Here is a 21,700-nt window from a genome sequence, read left to right on the forward strand (position 1 = left end):
ACGCAATGTTGCTGTCTGTGGCTGTGGTGTAGGCCAGTGGCTACCACTCTGATTCGACTTCTAGCCTAGGAACCTCCTTACGCCTGCGGTGCAGCCCTAAAAAGACAAAAAATAAAAATAAAAAAAATCCTCTGCTGTCGGAAGCCATTTTAATGTTAATCACCTTTTCTACTCCCTTGGTGCCCGACTGAGCTTTGCTTATACTTGTGGCATCTATAAACCTGGGTTTTCTGGAATGGAAACTCTTTATTCTAATTTTACTCCTTTATCAATGAAGACAATTTCTTAAATAAATAACTAAATGAAAAAGTTATAGCGGTAAGTCTTTTCATGGTAATATATTCACAAATGAAGCTTTTCCATAATCAGACAAGTATGTAAAAATGTATATATAAGAGTTGTCACTGTAGCAAAAATTTGGAAGGAGTCCATCAGTGGGAATTGATTAAATAAATTGTATTGCATTCATATACTCTGCGCCTATTAAAAACGATGACATGCCTCAGTAATTTTCCATCCATTGACCCACCTCATTCTGTTCTTTGGCTGTAAATTCCCAGCTCTCCCTGCTGAATTCCGAGTTGAACCTGCTCTCTCCTATACTGCAATAGTCCTGAATAAGGTCTTAAAAAAATGATATAGACCTATAATTATTGCTATAAAGTGATAAAATACAATGACATGACTTTAATAAAGGTAGAATTATGAATTTAATAAAGGTAAACATATGTAGATTATTCTAGTTTTGTTTAAAAATATATAAAAAGCTAGAGAGCTAGTGAACTAGAATAGCTAGAGTTAAATATACCGAAGCGGTTGAGTGATTTTTTTTTTTCTTGCGTGGGATTTATAAGTGATCTTTACTTTGTGGTATCTTTTTTTAGGTGAACAACATTACTTTTTATAATCACACAAATGAAAACTGTATCCAGTTTGTGAGGAGGAGGGAAAAAATCCATTTGTTTTTCAAATCATGTGTTCTTATTTCAGTTTCAGTTAATGATGGACATTATATATAACAGGTGTGCAGTAGAAACTTATGAAATAAAAACAGATCATGGTTCTTCACTTTTGGATTCTCCACATAAACATTTTTAATACTATATTTACTTTTCTACTGGTCCTTAATATGGAGTATACTTAAATACAAATTACGTTAAAACCCCAAGCAAAGCAATGTGTCTGGAAAGTGAATGCATAAAAGAAGATTGGATAGTTTTAAAACCAAAAATAAATGTAATCTGGTTTATAAGTACTGTATCTGCCCAACTAATGTTGTAATACCGCATGCTTTTGTAAATGAGATCTCTTATGATAGCTAAGACATTTAATCAGAAAAAGCCAGTGTGTTCTAAATGCTGGCAGTACTTGAACTGAATCACATTACCTTCTCAGGCACTGGTTCCAGTGATTATTAATACAGAAACCTTGCTGATTCCATTTTTAAGATGACAAAATTGGATATTGAGACCCAGAGGTAATGGAACTTGTCCAAATTTTCACTCTTTGGGGCCAAAGAGTACTCAGTGTAGGTGCATGTGTACATCCAGCCATTGTTTTTTTTTTTTTTTTTTGGTCTTTTTGTTGTTGTTATTGCTATTTCTTGGGCCGCTTCCGCGGCATGTGGAGGTTCCCAGGCTAGGGGTTGAATCGGAGCTGTAGCCACCGGCCTACGCCAGAGCCACAGCAATGCGGGATCCGAGCCGCGTCTGCAACCTACACCACAGCTCACGGCAATGCCGGATCCTTAACCCACTGAGCAAGGGCAGGGATCGAACCCGCAACCTCATGGTTCCTAGTCGGATTCGTTAACCACTGCGCCACGACGGGAACTCCCATCCAGCCATTGTTAAGCAGAGCTCCTTTGCATGAAATTGTAAAAGGATTTTCAGTATCATAATAACTGAAAATCTAAAACAACTCTATGATCCTACTAGCAATGTCTAACATCTAGCTCTTAACATGGAAAGTGTCCAGAAAAGCAATGAGAAAATATGTTTGTGCTAAGAATGAAAGGCAATGTACAGAAAACTTCCAGCTCGCATGCATAGGGATTTTGTGACCATCTATAAATGTTAAACACATAGCCACTTTCACATCTAGCTTTACAATAATTTCTTCATTAGCTGAAATACTTCTATCAAGAGACACTCACCTGTCTTAGGGATACACATGGTGTACTTCGTGTAGGAAAGGCGGGATATAGTAAGTGCTTGATTGCTTTTACAGTTTTCAAGAAAAGGAGATAGTTTCCTTTCTCCAAACAGCTTATATTATTTTTTAGATCTTTGGCCAGTGGGAACGAACCCTTTACATTAGCTCCTAAGTCCTATAGACACATTCCCAGTAGTTAATAATTACCTTGCTCTTTGGTGCAACAGAAAGTTTCAGATTCCTCTTGTACATTCCCTGTAGTAGACCTGGAATCAACCATATCTCTGATAAGCCCTGGTTTCTTTTAGTGGAAAATAGTGTTACAGTATCACAGTCTGTACTAAGGGTACTGAGGGTGCTGTAGCTAATAGATTTTGTTCCTTGTTTCTGGGCCTCTTCAATGTATAGACTAGGGATTTAAAAAAAAATTTTTTTAAGCTAAAAGAGCTGATCAGTTTATACTAGTAAGGCCAATTCAAGTTAAGCAGTTTGGGGTGCTTAAAGCTTTTTTAGCTTATATTTCCATCTTTTTCATTCCTCAGTAGTAATCCTGATTTTCAAGGCCATGGCAAATTATAGAATCTATCGTGATTATTTATTTGCTTTACACCACCTCATATGCATAATAGTTGCGGTGTAATATTACTCATACTACCTCACTAATAAAATTACTAAAAACTGTTAAAATGTCTTTGTGTATACCCTCTCCACTTTCCCTATTTTTTTTTTTTTTAATTTTGACATACTCTCAAACTTATAGAAAGGTCACAAAATAGTACGGACTTCTCATACACATTTCATTCAGGCTTCCTATTTGATAAAATTTTACATTTGCTTTATCATGCCCTTCTTCTCTGCCTGCTATCTCCCTTGCTCTGCCAACCCCTCCTACAATTTGTTCTAATATTTTTTTCCTGAACCACTTAAGAGTAAGTTGTAGACATAATAAATAATGTTACCCCTAAATAATTCAGTGTATGTTTCTTAAGACAAGAACACTCTTACAGAATCATGGTATTAACCGTCAAATTCACGAAATTAGTGCATGTACCTTATTCAAATTCTGCCAGTCCTCCCAATTATGTTTCAGGTAGTGAAAAGGACACATGTTGCACATAAGTGGTGTGTTTTTTCTCTAGATACTGTCTTTTGATGAATGCAAACCAGCTGCTTTGTAGAATTTCCTTCATTTTGGGTTCGGTTGTCATTTCCTCCTGTAAATTTTTGGCAGACATTCCATAGAAGTGATGTTGTGTTTTTTAGTGTTGCATATCAGGATTCACATGTTAATTTGGTTCTTACTGGTGAGGTTAACTTTGATCACTTGGTAAAGTTGGCAGTTGCCAGTTTTCTCCACTCTAAAACTTTTTATCTTTTCTAAGTAATAAATGCTTTGTGGGAAAATACTTTGACACTGTGAATGTCCTATTCCACAACAAACTTTCACCAGCTCCTTTTATCATCCATTGATGATTCATTCCAGAATAAATTTCTCATGGTTGCCAAATGTTGTTTTTCTTATTCTGTCATTCCTTCTACAATTAGTTGGCATTCCACTTTATTTATTAGTATGGTTTCATGAATTCCTGTTTAATCCATTACTATTATTATTCCTTTTGATGCTCAGATATCCTCAGATTTAGTCATTAGGAGCCTCTTCAAACTGGCTCCTGTCTTTTTGACATGTTCTCATCATTCTTTGAGCTTCTTTACTTTCTGGCACAAAAAATTTTTCAAGCTCATTTTTTACTTTCTTTGCCCTGGGAATCAGCTCTTTTTGAAGGAGCCCTGATTCTTTTTAGTGGATAATGGTATTTAGAAACTAAGATATAGACACTAGGTAAGCTCATTGCTACAGGCATGTCATTGCTTCTAGGTCTTTTTAGTAGACAGATTTAAGGAATATATGTATGTGTGAATGCATGTATGTATGTGTGTGTATGTGTGTATGTGTGTGTGTGTTATATGTATGTGTATGCAGGCATACACATATCTGTAGTAATTTAATCTACATTAATTTGATATCTGTGCAAGACTCAACACACCTTCCTTTGATGTGTAGAGTTCATTCTAGCCTTCTGCATTTTCTTTTGTGATTCTATTTGCTGACAGTGAGAAATGCGGCTCCTCTTATCTTCGGTTTACTTATTTGTTCATTTTCCCCTGTATGTAATGAGTTTTTGACCCCATTGATGCAGGCCCTATAGCTCAGCCACTCTTTTGGCTCTTACTGCCTCCTTAGTTCAGGCCTCAGCTGCCAAGTGAAAAAGAAGGAAAGAGAAGACAGTTTTTTTTCCAAGTGAAATGAAAAGCAGAGGAAGCCCACCATTTTAAAAATATTTGAACCAGTCTACACTGTCAGAACATACTATCCTTACATACTCTATAAGTCTCTTTTACTTCCTGTTCAGTCTTATCTCGATAGGTCACTACATTTAATGCTCACCATCAATTCTTATGTCATTGTATCTCTATTTTGGATTTCTGAAGCCTGTTCTCTAATAGATTTCTAGGAAGCCTTGTGGGAACTATGCTCCCTAAGAGCATTCTGGAATGTTGAAAACAGTTTATCTCTGGGTCTTTTTTGGGGGGCCACACCTGCAGCATATGGAAGTTCCCAGGCCAGGTATCAAACCCACCCAACCACAGTGACCCAAGCCACTGCAGTGACAATGCCAGATCCTTAACCTACTGTACCACAAGAGAACTCTTCATTTCGGGTCTTGATGCTTGAAGATAGTTTGATGGATGCAAAATTCTTGGCTCAAATTTTCTTTGAATATCTAAATATATTATTGTACTGTTTTATGTGAGTACCACTTAGGAGCAGAGTCTGATGACAGTCTAATTTTCTTTCTTTTGTAAGTCATTTGATCTTTAGATGCCCAATTAATTTTACTAGAATATATTTTGATGTTTTTTTTTCTGTGTCAGTATTCTTAGGTATGTCATTTGCCCTTTCATTGTATGGTTTCAGATGTTTTTGTTTCTATATCAGAAGTGTTTTCTTCAATTATTATTATATTGGATTTATTTCCTTTATTTTTCTTCTTCAGGACTCCTATTATATGTGTTGGATCTTCTTTAACAATCTTCAGGATTTGCCATTTTCTTTGTAATTTTTTCTTTTTCATTTGTTTCAGTTTTAAATTTTTCCTTCCTTTTTATATTCTTTCATTTATACAACATTATCTATTGTGTTTATTGATTCTTTTGTTTCTTCTAGTTTAGTCTTTTTTGAATTGGTTTTTCCTTCTTTTTTATTTTTTCATCCAAGTTTTATCTTCTAAGCTCTGGGTAGATAATGGGGGGGGGTTGTTTTAATTCTAATTCATGTTGTTCTTTTTTGTTGTATATAATTTTTAAAAGTCTTTCCCACTTGTTTTGAAATTGTAGGTTGTTTTGTTGGCAAGTCTTTGTGGTATGCTTTAATTATGTTCAAAGATTTATTCCTCTTCTTTTTTTTTCTCTTATAACTTTATATCTGATTTCACTTCTCTTATTTTCTTTTACTCATTTTTATGTGAAGTTAGTTAGCCTTTCTAAACACACAGAAATCTTCTCCAGTTTCAAAAAAATTCACCTTATTATGTAAGATCTCACTGCTTTCTCCTCCACTTTGTACAGAGTTTCTCTTTTCTTTTTCTTTCTATTGCCTCTATCCTTTTCGTTTTGGGTCCTGTTCCCGGCAGCTTCTCCTTGGTGTGGCTTTGTTCTGGAAGAGGACTTTGGCAGATTAGTTTTGAGAATTGTGACTGAAGTATTTTTTGCCTTTAAGAGTTTATGGTGGACTGTTGCACTCACATGCTATTGTAGGGACCAAAACCTGTTCCTTTTTTCTCACCCTTCTCAGTTTTGCCTGCTGTGCTTCATAGAGAGTCCCTATTTGCTATTTTGGAGTTTTGTTCTGTGGACTGGTACAGAAAAACATTACTCTTCTCTACCTCTAACCACACAGATAATAATACCCACATAGATCTTGTAACTTTTGGTGGTTTCTCCTTATCTTCTTATATTTGGGGATTTTGTATATGCTGTTTCAATGTTGCTGTGTAATTCCTCTGATTTTGCAGAGATTTAAACTTTAAGTTGATGACATCTCAGAACTTCCATAGACTTTTTCCTATTAAAAAGTTTGTGAATCACTACCCCCATTCCATGCTGGCTTCTGCTGTCAAGGTTAATGTTGTAACTGCATTATATATGAACTAAACTGTAGTTAAAAATTGACTGTAATACTTACCTTGTTAATAACTAATGGATTGCTAAGAGCCTTTTTTACCATTTACAACTAGATTGTTATAAAAGATGAATTTCTTAGGTTTTTGGTGACTTCTTAAATATATTAGCTAGGGAAAAGATATGGTAGAAAATTCTTGTATATAAAATAGAAAGATTTAAGTATTTGTATGTTTGCAAATTGGCCAATGACACAGCAGTGTTTTTAAAAATATATATGTATATAATAGCTTTATTAATATATAAGCCACATACTATACAATTAATTCATTAAAAGTGTATCATCCAGTGGGTTCACAGAGTTGTGCAACCATTAGAACAATTAGTTTTAGAACATTTTCTTCATCACCGGGAAAAAAAACCTCATACTCACTAGCAATCACTCCTCATTTCTCCTCAGTTCCATCCTTCCTTTCCCACTAGCCCTGGGCAACAGTTGATCTTTCTGTCTCTAGATTTGCATAGTCCATATTTTTCATATAAATGGAACCATACGCTATGTGGTCTTTGGTGACTGGCTTTTTTCACTTAGCATGTTTTCAAGGTTTGTCCATGTTGTAACATATATTAATACTTCATTTTTTAAATTGTCAAATAATATTCTGTTGTATGGATATAATCACATTTTATTTATCCATTCGTCAGTTGATGGACCTTTTGAGTGTTTCCATTTGTTTTCTATTATGAACAATACTGTTAAGGAAATTTATGAACCAGTTTTTATGTCCATGTATGTTTTCATTTCTTTTGGGTATACACCAGGGATAGGATTGTTGGGTCAGATGGTAACTGTGTGTTTAATATTTTAAAGAACTACCAGATGATTTTTCAAAGTGGGCACACTATTTTCCATTACCACCAGCACTGTATGAGGATTCCAGTTTTTCCACATCCTTGCCAACACTTGTTAGTGTCCATCCTGTTGATTAGAGTCATCCTAGTGGGTATCTCATTATAGTTTTAATATTCATTTGCCTAGTGGCTACTGTTGTTGAGCAGCTTTTCATGTACTTATTGGTCATTTGTCTGTCTCTTTTGGAGAATGTCTATTAAGATTCTTTACGGGAGTTCCCGTTGTGGCGCAGTGGTTAACGAATCCGACTAGGAACCATGAGGTTGCGGGTTCGATCCCTGGCCTTGCTCAGTGGGTTAAGGATCCGGCGTTGCCGTGAGCTGTGGTGTAGGTTGCAGACGCGGCTCGGATCCCGCGTTGCTGTGGCTCTGGCGTAGGCCGGCGACTACAGCTCCGATTGGACCCCTAGCCTGGGAACCTCCATATGCCGCGGGAGTGGCCCAAGAAATAGCAAAAAGACAAAAAAAAAAAGATTCTTTACCTGTTTCTTTTATTGAGTTTTTGGTCTTTTTATTATTGAGTTGTAAGAATTCTTTATGTATTCTGGATATATGTCTTTTGCAGATAAATGATTTTGTAAATACTTTTCCCATTCTCTGGGTTGTCTTTTTACTTTATTATTCTTTGAAGGTTAGAGTTTTTAATTTTGATGAAGTCCAGTTTCTCTGTTTTTTTCTTTTCCATTTTGCTTCATTTGTCATATCTAAGAATTTTTGCCTAAATCAAGGGCATTAAGATTTATTCCTGTATTTTCTTCTAAGAGTCTTAGAGTTTCAGCTCTTAAATTTAGATGTGTGATCTATTTTGAGGTAATTTTTTAAAGTATGGTGTGAAGGGATCCAAATTCTTTGTTTTGCATATGGATACACAGTTGTACTGGCAGTGGTTATTGACCCACAGGTTCTGATGTGTCATTATGTTCCTTTTATTCAATTCTGTTTTTTTATTTGTATTATGATTGAATCTTTGATACATAAATTGTCTAGATTTTTTTCCCCTTCAAACCCATTTTATCCAGTTACAGTTTTGTAATTGATTTCTTCCTCACATTGTGCTTAGTGATTATTGCATATTATAATACTAATTCTTTGAGATTTGAAGAAGATAGTATTACAGTCTAATTATAATGTAGTCAATTTTCATTCCTGTGTACCTGTAAAGAATGAATATAATTGTATATGTTTCTTAGATAAAACTTGATAAATTCGATGTGTATATCATTTGAATTCTTAGTGAATATTTAATCTACCCAGTGTCAGTTATGGATTAAAAATATGTTAATATCTTTTACTATCATGGTGGATTTCTCTGTTTTTTCCTTTTAGTTCTGTTGATTTTTTTTTTTATGTTTAGTTATAACTTATTATGGGAAGTTTCAAGCTTACCCAGAAGGAGAAAGAATATCATAATCAGTCCCTGTCACTCTCCCATCGTTTAACCATTATGAATACATATGGCCAATCTTATTTCATGTATTGTCTCTACCACCTCTTTTATGCCCCTCCAGTATATTATAGCAAATCCCAGACATATATATATATATTTTTTTTATAGACTCAATATTATAGATTTATTCACACACTGAACACAGTATTTGGACCCCATAATGCCCCTTCCCTTTTACATCTCAGCCTGGATGAAAGCATTTTCCTTCTATTCAAACTGTGTATATCATAGCATCCTCTAGTGAAGTCTTAATGGTAAGTTGTCTCAGTTTTTGTTTGTTCAAAAATGTTTTTAATCTTGTTTAATGTTCAGAGAATTAGTACAGACCTTAAATTGACAGTTATTCTCCCTGAACATTTTGAAGGTATTCATTTCGCTGCCATTGTTGCTGATGAGAAATAAATAGGCAGTTTAATTTCTGTTTCTTTGTAGGTAATCTCATTAGCTACTTTAAGGACTGTCTTATTCTTTGGTATTCTACAATTTCACCGTTATATGACAAATGAAAATATGTCATAAGTAATTAGATGATAGTAATTTTGAGTTATTAAATTTTTTTAAATTCAGTGAATTTTACATTTATAGGTGTACAACCATCATCACAACCTAATTTTAGAACATTTCCGTCCCAAACCCCCAATCCATCCCTCCCCCACAACCTGTCTCCTTTGGTAACCATTAAGTTTTTCAAAGTCTGTGAGTCTGTTTCTGTTCTGCAAATGAGTTGATTGTATCCTTTTTTAGATTGCACATGTAAGTGATAGCATATGATGTTTGTGTCTCACTGTTGAACTTCACTTAGCATGATAATTCTAGGTCCATCCATATTGCCGCAGGTGGCATTATTTCATTCTTTTTTATGGCTGAGTAATACACTGTTGTATGTACGTATCACATCTTCTTTATCCACTCTTCTGTTGATGGACATTTAGATCGTTCCAGGTCTTGGCTATTGTATATAGTGATGGAATGAACATTGGGGTACATGTATCTTTACAAGTCATGGTTTCCTCTAGATATATGCCCAGAAGTGGGATTGCTGAATCATTTGGTAATTCTATTTTTAGTCTTTTGAGGAATCCCGGTGCTGTTTTCCATAGTGGTTGCACCAATTTACATTCCTCCTAACAGTGTAAGAGGGTTCCCTTTTCTCCATACCCTCCCCAGCATTTATTGTTTGTAGACTTTTTGGTGACAGCCATTCTGGGTGGTGTAAGGTGGTACCTTATATCAAAATATAGTTTTGAGAGTTGCTGTCATGGCTCAGCAGTTAACAAATCTGAGTAGCATCCATGAGGACGCAGGTTTGATCCTGCTCAGTGGGTTAGGGATCTGGCATTGCTGTGAGCTGTAGTGTAGGTCACAGACATGGCTCGGATCCTGCATTGCTATTTCTGTGGTGTAGGCCAGCAACTACAGCTCCGATTGGATCCCTAGCCTGGGAACTTGCATATGCTGTGGGTGCGGCCCTAAAACGCAAAGTATGTATGTGCGTGTGTGTGTTTGTGTGTGTGTCTCTGTGGTTTTGATTTGCATTTTTCTAATAATTAGTAATGTTTAACATCTTTTCATGTGTTTTTTTTTTTTTGACCTTTTATATGTCTTTGGAGATTATCTGTTTAGATCTTCTGCCCTTTTTTTTTTTTTCTTTTTCTCTTGCTTAACCCACTGAATGAGGATTAAGGGATTAAACTCGCATCCCCATGGATCTTAGTTGGGTTTGTTACCACTGAGCCACGACAGGATCTACCTTTTGCCCATTTTTTAATGGGGTTAGGGTTGGGGTTAGGGTTGTTTTTTTGATATTGAGCTGCAGGAGGTGTTTATATATATTTTGGAGATTAATCCCTTGTCAGTCACTTTTTTTGCAAATATTTGCTCCCATTCTGTGGGTTGTCTTTTTATTTTGTTTAGGGTTTCCTTTATTTTGTGCAAAAACTTTCAAGTTTAATTAGGTCCCACGTGTTTATTTTTGGTTTTACTGTCATTACTCTAGGAGGTGGGGCTGAGAAGATATTGCTGAGATTCATGTCAAAGAGTGTTTGGCCTATGTTTTCCTCTGAGACTTTTACAGTATCTGGTCTTATGTTTAGGTCTTTAATCCATTTTGAGTTTATTTTTGTGTAAGGTGTTAGAGAGTGTTCTAATTTAATTCTTTTACATGTAGCCATCCAGTTTTCCCAGCATCACTTACTGATGGGACTGTCTTTTCTCCATTGTATAGTCTTGCCACTTTTGCCGTGCATTAGTTGACCATTGGTCCGTGGGTTTAATTCTGGGCTTTCTATCCTGTTCCATTGATCTGTATTTCTGATTTTGTGCACATGCCATACTGTTTTGATGACTGTAGCTTTGTAAGTATAGCCTGGATTCAGGGAGCCTGATTCCTCCAGCTCCATTTTTCTTTCTCAGGATAGCTTTGGCTATTCTGGGTCTTTTGTGTTTCCAAACAAACTAAAATATTTTGTTTTAGTTCCGTGGAAAATGCCCTTGGTAATTTGATAGAGATTGCATTGAATCTTTAGATTGCCTTGCGTAGTGTAGTCATTTTGACAGTATTGATTCTTCCAGTCCAAGAGCATGGTTTGTCTTTCCATCTGTGTCATCTTTGATTGCTATCATCAGTGTCTCATAGTTTTCGGAGTACAGGTTTTTTGTCTCTTTAGGTAGGCTTAATACTAGGTATTTTATTCTTTTTGATGCGATGGTAAATGGGATGGTTTCCCTACTTTCTCTTTTGGATCTGTCATTGTTAGTATATAGAAATGCAGTTGATTGCTAAGTATTAATGTTGTATCCTCCAACTTTACCAAGTTCATTGATGAGCTCTAATAGTTTTCTGATAGCAACTTTAGGATTTTCGAGGTAAAGTATCATGTTTTCTGCAAACAGTGATAGTTTTACTTCTTTCTAGTTTGGATTCCTTTAATTTCTTTTTCTTCTCTGATTGCCATGGCTAGGACTTACAAAACTATGTTAAAGAGAAGTGGCAAAAGCGGACCTCCTTGTCTTGTTCTGGATCTTAGTGGGAATTCTTTCAGCTTTTCACCATTGAGAATGATGTTAGCTGTGGGTTTGTCATTTATAGCTTTTATTATGTTGAGCTGTGCCCACATTCTGGAGGGTTTTTATCAGAAATGGATGTTGGATTTGTCAGAAGCTTTTTCTGCATCTATAAAAAGGATCATACAATTTTTATTCTTTAGTTTGTTAATATGGTGTATCACACTGATTGGTTTGCAGATATTTAAAATTCCTTGCATCCCTGGGTTAAATCCCGCTTGATTATGGCATACGATCCTTTTAATGCATTGCTATATTTGGTTTGCTAGTATTTCGTTGAGGATTTTTGCATCTGTGTTCATCAGTGATATTGGCCTGTTATTTTTTTTGTGTGTGGTATCTTTGACTCATTTTGGTATTAGGTTGATGGTGGCTTCATAGAATGAGTTTGGGAGTGTTCCTTCCTCTGCAATTTTTTGGAATAGTTTCAGAAGGATAGGTGTTAACTCTCCCCTGAGTTTTTTTTTTTTTTTTTTTTTCCAGGGCCACACCCATGGCATGTGGAAGTTCACAGGCTAAGGGTCGAATGAAAGCTGTAGCTGCCAGCCTACACCACAGCTGCAGCAACATGGGATCCAAGCAGTGTCTGCGAGCTACATCACAGCTCAAGGCGATGCTGGTGAGGCCAGGGATCGAACCCGCATCCTCATGAATAGTAGTCAGGTTCGCTACCGCTGTACCACCGTGGCCACTCCTTCTCTCAGTTTTTGATAGAATTTGCCTGTGAAGCCATCTGGTCCTGGACTTTTATTTGGTGGAAGTTTTTTAATCACAATTTCAATTTCAGTTCTTTTGATTGGTCTATTCACCTTTTCTCCCTCTTCTTGGTTTACTCTTGGAAGATTATGTACTTTTCTAAGAATTTCTCCATTTCTTCTAGGTTGTCCATTTTATTGGCATATATATATAGTAGCTTGTAGTAGTCTCTTATGATCCCTTGTTTTTCTGTGATGCCCATTGTAACTTCTCCTTTTTCATTTCTAATTTTAGTGATTTGAATCCTCTCTTTTTCTTGATGAGTCTGGCTAAGGGTTTATCAATTTTGTTGATCTTTTTAAAGAACTAGCTTTTAGTTTCATTGATCTTTTCTATGATTTTCTTCATTTCTATTTCACTTATTTCTGCTGTGATCTTTATGATTTCTTCTGCTAACTTCAGGTTTTGTCTGTTCTTCTTTATCTAGTTGCCTTAGTTGTAAAGTTAGATTTTTTATTTGAGATTTTTTCTTGTTTCCTGAGGCAGGCTTGTACTGCTATAAACTTCCCTCTTAAAATTGCTTTTGCAGCATATCATAGGTTTTTGGATTGTTGTGTCTTTGCTGTCATTTGCTTCTAGGTATTTTTAAATTTCTTCTGTGATTTCTTCAGTGATCCATTGGTTGTTTAGTAGCATGTGGTTTAGTCTTCACATGTTTATTTTTTTTTGCAGTTTTTTGTTGTTGTTGGTTTCTAGTCTTACAGTGTTATGGTCATAAAAGATGGTTGATATGATTTCAGTTTTCTTAAATTTACCAAGGCTTGATTTGTGGCCAAAAATGTGATCTATCCTAGAGAATATTCCATGTGCACTTGACAAGAATATGTATTCTGCTGCTTTTGGATGGAATCTTTTATACATATCTATTAAGTCCATCATTTAAGGCCTCTTTTTTCTTGTTAATTTTCTTTTCTTTCTTTCTTTCTTTTTTTTTTTGTCTGTCTTTTTGCCGTTTCTAGGGCCGCTCCCACGGCATATGGAGGTTTCCAGACTAGGGGTCTAATCAGAGCTGTAGCCTCCAGCCTATACCACAACCACAGCAATGTAGGAGCTGAGCCGCATCTTCGACCTACATCACAGCTCAGGGCAACACCGGATCCTTAACCCACTGAGTGAGGCCAGGGATCGAACCCTCAACCTCATGGTTCCTAGTCGGATTCGTTAACCACTGAGCCATGACGAGAACTCCTCTTGTTAATTTTCTGTCTGGATGATCTCCATTGCTGTAAGAGGGGTGTTAAAGTTCCCCACTATTATTGTGTTGTGGTCAATTTCTCCTTTTAAGGCTGTTAGCTGTTGCCTTACATATTGAGGTGATCCTGTGTTGGGTGCATACATATTTACAATTGTTACATCTTCTTCTTGGACTGATCCTTTGATCATTGTCTAATGTCCTTCTTCATCTCTTATAACATTCTTTTTTTCCTTCTTTTCTTTGCTCTTTTAGGGCCACACCCATGGCATATGGAAGTTCCCAGGCTAGGGGTTGAATTGGAGCTATAGCTGCTGGCCCACACCACAGCTCACGGCAGTGCCGGATCCTTAATCCACTGAGTGAGGCCAGGGATCAAACGCACATCCTCATGGATCCTAGTCGGGTTCAATAACTGCTGAGTTACAAAGAGAACTCCCTCTTATATCTGGTGTGAATATTGCTACTCCAGCTTTCTTTTGATTTCTGTTTGCATGGGATATTTTTTCCATCCTGTCATTTTCAGTCTGTATGTGTCCCTTGAACTGAAGTGGGTCTCTTGAAGACAGCATATATATAGGTCTTGTTTTTGTATCCATTCAGCCAGTTTATGTCTTTTGTTTGGGGCATTTAGTCTATTTACATTTAAGGTCATTACTATTATTATTATTACTTTTGCTTTTTAGGGCCTCACTTGCAGGATATGGAAGTTTCCAGGCCTAGGGGTTGAATTGGAGCTACAGCTGCCAGCCTGCACCACAGCCACAGCAACTCAGGATCTGAGCTGTATCTGCAACCTACACCACAGCTTGTGGCAACACCAGATCCTTAACTGACTGAGCAAGGCCAGGGATCGAACCAGTGTCCTCATGGATACTAGTCAGATTAGTTTCTCCTGAGCCATGATGGGAACTCCTGGATTGCTTTTTTTTTTTTTTTTTTCCCTTTTTGTCTTTTTCCAGGGCTGTACCTGCGGCATATGGAGGTTCCCAGGCTAGGGGTCCAATTGGAGCTGTAGCCACCAGCCTACACCAGAGCCACAGCAAAGTGGAATCCGAGCCACATCTGCAACAGCTCACAGCAACACCAGATCCTTAACCCACTGAGTGAGCCAGGGATCGAACCTGCAACTTCATGGTTCTTAGATTTGTTAGCCACTGAGCCACAATGGGAACTCCCTGAATTGCTTTTTCTTATTTATGTGTGCATCTATTATAGGTTTTTAGTTTGCAGTTACTATGAAATTTTGATATAGGGATGCGCGTGTGTGCGCACACACACGCACACACACACGATTGTTTTAAATAGCTGGTCTCTTAATTGTAAATGTATCTCCAGTATCCTACATTTGTACCCTCCTCGTGATTTCTGGGTTTGTTAGCATGTTTTTGTCTGGATGATTTCCTGCCTTTGCTATATGTATGCCTTTACCGATGAGCCTTGTCATTTGTAATATTTTTGTTTCTAATTGCGGCATTTTCTTTTCCACCTAGAAAAGTTCCTTTAGTACTTGTTGTAAAGCTGGTTTAGTGTTGTTGAATTCTCCTAGCTTATCTGTAAAGCTTTTGATTTCTCTTTCAAATATGAATGAGAGCCTTGCTGGGTTGAGTAATCTTGGTTGGAGGTTTTTCTCTTTCATCACTTTAAGTATATTGTACCACTCCTTTCTAGCCTTAGAGTTTCTGCTGATAGATAAATCAGCCGATAACCTTATCAGGGTTCCCTTGTAATTTCTTTTCCCTAGCTGCTTTCATTATTTTCTCTTTGTCCTTAACTTTGGTCAGTTTGATTAAATGTGCCTCAGAGTGTTTTCTTGGGTTTATTGTATATGGTATTGGTTGTGCTTCCTGGATTTGAGTGATTCCATGTTAGAGAATCACCTTCCCATGATAGGGAAGTTTTTGGCTATTATCTCTTAAAATATTTTCTCTGGCCCTTTCTCTCTCTCTCCTTCTTTTGGTACCCCTATAATGCGGTTGTTGGTATGCTTAGAGTTGTCCCAGAGTTCTCCTAGACTGTCTTCATTTCTTTTTCTTTTATTGTCTGCATCAGTGATTTCCACCAGTTTCATGGTTCCTAGTCAGATTCGTTTCCGCTGAGCCATGAAGGGAACTCCTGTTTGCTTAGCCTTTAAATCTTCTATTTCTTTGTCCAGTGGTTCTTGTAATTTATCAGTCTCTGCGTCTAGTTTATTTCCATGATCTTGAATCATCTTTACTGTCATTAGTCTAAAGTCTTTTTCTAATCTCCTGATCACTTAGCTGTTTTTCTGGGTTTTTTTTCCCCTTGTTCTTTTATCTAGGTCATAGTTCTCTGAATTTTCATTTTGCATAGATTTGTGTGTGTGTGTGGTCTCCTTATTGCAGGCAGTAAGGTTGTAACCTCTCTTGCTTCTGATGTCTGCCCACTGATAGGTGGAGCTGATTCTTATCCTTCTGGTGGGTGGGGTTTTGTCTCTGAGTGTGACAGAGACAAACTCAGGCAGCCTGTTTGCTGATGTGTGGGGCTGTGTTCCCACCTGGTTTACTGTTTGGCCTAGGGCTTCTCAGGCCTGATGGACAGGACCAGATTTTTCCAAAATGGCCATCTCCAGGGAAGGCCACACTGATGATTATTCTTGAGAACATTTGCCTCCAATATCCTTCCTCCACAATGAGCCACAGTCACCCCCTGTTTTCCTAGGAGATACTGCAAGATCTACTGGGAGGTCTGACCCAGATTCTTATGGAGTCTCTGCTGTATCCTGGGACCCTGCGCAGATGAAAGCCTGTTTGTGCCCTTCAGGAGTGGAGTCTCTGTTTCCCTCAGTCCTGTGGAGCTCCTGTGCACAAGCCCTGTTGGCCTTCAATGCCAAATGCTTTGGGGTTTTCTTCTGCCAGTGCCAGACCCTCAGGCATGAGAATTTGATGTGGGGCTCAGAACTCTCACTCCTGTGGGGTGAGACTTTCTAGTCCGTGGGTGGCCCAGCCAGCTGGTATGGGGTTGCTTACATCGCATAGCTGCCCCTCTTACCATCTCAAAGTAGCTTCTTTGCCTTTTGGAATAGGATGTCTTTTTTCATAGTTTCCAGGCTATTTTGTTATGGTTGTTCAGCAGTTGGTTGTAATTTTGTTGTTTTTCATGAGAGTAGGTGAGCTCTAGTCCTTCTGCTGTGCCATCCTAATCCCGTCTCTCCTGAGTTATTAAATTTCTTAATATTCTACTTTTGGAATTTCCATTATGGCTTAGTGAGTTAGGAACCTGACATAGTGTCCATGAGAATGTGGGTTCAGTCCCCAGCCTCGTTCAGTGCATTAAGGATCTGGGATTGCCGCAAGCTGCAGTGTATGTCGCAGATTCAGCTCAAATCTGTTGTTGCCTTGGCTGTGGTGTAGGCTTGCAGCTCTACCTCCCTTTTGACCCTAGCCTGGAAACTTCCATTTGCTACCGGTGTGGCTGTAAAAGGAAAAAAAATTTCTATTTCTAAATGCTGATTAGTAGCCTGTGAACAGTTAAATATATAAGGAAATGCTTGCTGTTTAAAAAGACCCCATGATACATCTTTCTGGTGTATACGGTTTGTCAGCTTTCTTCTCAAGAGTGTGTATTATATGTACTTTAATGTAAATAGTCATAGTATGCTTTCTGTATCTTTGTACAGCACTACTAGAAATAATTATGAAAAATGGAAGCACTGCGGGAAATAGCCCTCATTACCGAAAACCATCAGGTAGTGGGGATCAAAGCAAGCCTAACTGCACAAAGGACAACTCGTCTGGTAGTGGTGAAAGTGGAAAAGGCTACACCAAAGACCAAGTGGATGGAGTTCTCAGGTAGGATTAAATATGACTTATGTGTAAGTTATAACTGATACTAATATAATTTTAATGTTATAACACCTGAAAAGTGTGTTTGAATTATAATTGAATAGAACTCTGGGTATCTTACACTTGATGTTCTTTATTAAATCAGTCTATAAGTTACCAACTCTAAGATTCCATCTCTTAAACTAACTCTAAGCCACAAAGCTTCAACATTTTTTTGAGAAAAATTGTTTCAATTTTTTAACACAGTACAATGTTTAGATAACAGTATTGAAAAAGGATAAAGAATTGTTTTGTCATATATATGAAAGCAGGAGAAAATCATCTGAGAGAAAAATTGTTGCAACACTTCAATTTCCTACTTGTATTAATGGATGATGGGGATTTTTTAAAATTTTCTTTCTTTTAGGCTGTCTATATATATGCAAATACTATAATATCTTCTTTTAATATTTCTTATACTCTGCTTATTCTGTCTCAGTGTTTTAATTTTACTTAATAATATACTTCAGCTTAAAGCAGAAGAATTAGGTAGGATAGGAAAGTTAATGAAGTGGGTTTTAGAGATCTGACTATTAATTTTATAATTAAGAAAAAATTTTCTGGAGAGAAAATGAACTTCTGAGTATGAAACACTGGAGAAAAATGCTGATTTGTTTCCTGCTACAGCTTAAGGAAGCCGTATTTATGTCACACTGAAATTGCTCGCTAGTGAAAGCTAAAGTGTAAGGATGAAGGACTGAACCATGATTAATAGGATCCTCCCACATAGAGAGCGAATTGTAGTACAGTGAACTAGCTAAAGTGAAGAGTTGATAAAGCCAGTTGTCTTTTGGAGTTCCCATTGTGGCTCAGTGGTTAATGAATCTGACTAGCATCCATGAGGATGCAGGTTTGATCCCTGGCCTCACTCAGTGGGTTGAGGATCTGATGTTGCTGTTGTCATGAGCTGTGATATAGGTCACAGGTGTGGCTTGGATCCTGCATTGCTGTGGCTGTGGCTGTGGCTGTGGCCAGCAGCTAAAGCTCCAGTTCAGCCCCAGCCTGGGAAACCTCCACATGCTGCAGACGTGTCCCTAAAAAAGCAAAAAAAAAAAAAAAGCTAGTTATCTTTCTCTTTTGCCCTTTCTTATCTTTTTCTCTTTTAACCTTATTTTCTCTCTTTTCTCACCCTTTTCTCTACATTCTTACTTTTTAGTTAATTTTTACTTACCATAATTTGGAATTTATGTCATTTTTATTTTATTTTATTTTATTTTATTTATTTTATTTTATTTTATTTATTTTATTTTATTTTATTTTATTATCTTTTTAGGGCTGTAATCACAGCATATGGAAGTTACCAGGCTAGGGGCTGAACCGGACCTGTAGCTACCGGCCTACACCACAGCCTCAGCAACTCGGAATTCAGTCTACATCTGTGACCTATACCACAGCTCATGGCAATGCCAGATTCTTAACCCACTGAGCGAGGCCAGGGATTGAACCCGCATCCATGGATACTAGTTGGATTCATTACCCCTGAGCTATGATGGGAACTCCCTTAAGTCAGTTTTAAATCAAGTATTGATGTGTTTATATTTTTCTTTTCTTCTTACGTGTTCAGATACTAAATCTTTGATGGTAATATTTTGTCTTTGTGTGACCACAGTGATAAACAGTGATTCCCTAATTGTGGAAAAGTCATGTAAAGGATATTTGGTTAGCATGGGTGATAGTGAAGTACTTTGGGAATATAAATAATGTTGCTAACCACTTTTATAACTGTAGTATTGTGTCATAGGTACCCAAATAAGTGAGATAATTGAATAAATGAGAGACCTGCTTTTGAAATCTTTAAGAAAAACCATTAAATAGTATGCTGAAGTGTGTTCCGGGAAACCACGTCTCTCCAAAAACAAATTGTAATTTTTTTTTTAGAAATTAACTTTTTATTTGGAGAACATGTTCTCACTGAAAGACCTACATGAAGTTAACTGCATTATATGTAATTTTTACTTAGATTTATTTTGTGATCTTTTTTTTTTTTTTGAAAGACGATAGAATTACCTATGTATTTGAAAATGTTACCAAAAAATAAAAAAAATAAAAATTTTGGAGAATAGCAATCTCCTAAATCTGGTATTGTTTTTTTAAAGATCTTTTTTCTTCATTTCTTTTATCCTTAGCCTTGAAAGGAAAAGAGCAGTAGCTCAAGGTAGGGTAGAAATAAGGAAGGAAGAGCAGTGCTTTGTTTTGATCTCTCTTTGTTTTCGTATAGTAAGTAGGGAGACATTTTGAAATTGGAAGAGTGAAACATGATGGTGGGTGAAGATCCACTTTGTATATGGCCAAAATTGGATGGCTGGAAATGTTGAGGGAGTTCCTATCTTTTGGGTCTGTGTTCTCGATGAAATTGGAGATGAGATTGTCCTCTGAGAGTTAGAAAGAAAGAGCTGAGATCAAAAACTTGAGAAGTAGTATGCCTGTATTAGAGATCATTTCTCTGGTCAATAATTTTACCATGCCTTTTTTATTAAATAAATGCAGTTTTTTCCTTTGGGGAGTAATGTGATCAGAGCTTTCTTTAGTAGATTCCCTAGTTATTCCAAGTTCTTTTGTTTGGTACCTTGTATTAGAGTCGCTTAGCTGAATCAGGTAACACTTATTCATTATTTTAGCTTTCATAAATGTTGCTTTAGTGAGGTAGTAACCAGCAAACACATGCTATGTTTTTGTTTTACCTATACACAGGGGATTTTTCTGAAGAAAGCCATGTTATCTTGTTGGTTAGCACGATTATGCAAACAAGTTGCTCAGTGACAGTTTGGCTCAATGGGAGAAGCCATGCAATAATATTGCATCCATTGCATAATTAAGAGCTAGCTTATCGTAAGACTGAAGAAAAAGTGTGTAACTTTGTACAACTCATATTCCGTGAAACTAAGCACTGTTTGTTGTCTTTGAGTTGAGATATATTGAAAAATTACAGTGCAAAAAGTATCATGGATCTAATTTGAAGGAGTTTTAAATATCTCATTGAAGAAAAGCCCAATTTTATTTTAAAAATTTACAGGATCAGTGTGGAATCACTATCTGAGCCATCATTATATTTATCAATTGGGAACACTTCTGTGTAACTGTTATTTGAATTATGGGGATATCATTAGGATTTGATTTAAATGAAAAAATAAATAATTTTGCTACACTTATAAAGTAAATAATCTTTTGTGTCAGGAATAAAGAATTGTTTACCTAAACACTAACTGAATTTGGACTTTACTTGAGCATTATCTATAACATAGGAAAAAGAAAATTGAACGAGGACCTTCGTCTCCCACCCGCTATGCTTTCATGCACATAAAGGAAGATAAAAAAGCTGAACCAGACATGCTTTTCCTTTGTTGAGCTCCCAGACAAATCTTTCTGGCCTTTTTGCACTGTATATCCTCCCATGCAGGTAATAGGTTACCTTTAAAATTTTTTCTTCCTTCCTCCATCAGTCCCCTCCTTCCCCCCCCCCTTTCTCTTTCCTTCCTTCCTTTCCTGAGGTTGGAGAAGAAGGTTTGAATTTTTAGTAAGAAGCTAACTATAAAATGTTTGACAGATGCATTTAGCTGGCAAAAAGGAGTATGATGAACAATATATGGATTAAAATTAATATGTGAATGGCAATTTCCCATTCAGATGTGAAAAATTAAGTCAATAAATGTGTTTGTAGCATTACTTGAAATATATAGTCTACAACTTGTTCATTAGTGATGTCAACTTTATACCTTTCTGCTGGCTTCTCGAAGAACTTCTCCTCTAACGTATGATGAAAAATTCAGTGCGGGGAAGATAAGGTAGTACTAGGTACAGCTAAGAATTAGTAAAATGATTGTTTTTCCTACCTCTGTTCTCTTTGTGACCATTCTTAGCTTTATGACCCACTCTAAAGGACTGTGAATTCCAACCTTATTTTTTGATACTACCTAACGGCCCTCTCCTGGGCTGGTTTTTTGCTATTGCTTAGCCTTTTGTGCTCAGGAAATTTCAACAAAACAAGTTTAGAGGATTAATCTGGTACATAAACAGACGTCTCATGCATTCAAACCTAGTAATGATTTAGGATTGTTCATTGTTTTGTTAATCACTGCCTTTTGTTTTCAGTGTTCAGATAGTGTCTGTCATATTCTTAGCTCTATTCCATGTCCCATAGCCTTCTCGTCTATT

The 21,700-nt window shown here is 36.8% G+C and overlaps 1 protein-coding gene across 4 annotated transcripts in view; it reads left to right on the top strand.

Moving 5' to 3' along the window:
* Window positions 1-21,700, top strand: part of DNAJB14 (DnaJ heat shock protein family (Hsp40) member B14) — a 51,155-nt gene that overhangs the window by 5,476 nt on the left and 23,979 nt on the right. For 2 of the 4 annotated variants that reach the window (XM_047798482.1, XM_047798484.1), the window contains exon 2: window positions 17,344-17,515. The exons of 1 other annotated variant lie outside the window; for it this stretch is intronic. In XM_047798482.1, the coding sequence (XP_047654438.1) occupies window positions 17,344-17,515 (172 nt within the window). Of the gene's footprint in view, window positions 1-17,343; window positions 17,516-20,790; window positions 21,130-21,700 lie in introns of those variants that run through there. One more of the 4 variants, XM_047798483.1, reaches the window with a different exon arrangement.

The sequence above is a fragment of the Phacochoerus africanus genome, chromosome 10 (genome assembly GCF_016906955.1).
Source record: "Phacochoerus africanus isolate WHEZ1 chromosome 10, ROS_Pafr_v1, whole genome shotgun sequence".
Classification (NCBI taxonomy): domain Eukaryota; kingdom Metazoa; phylum Chordata; class Mammalia; order Artiodactyla; family Suidae; genus Phacochoerus; species Phacochoerus africanus.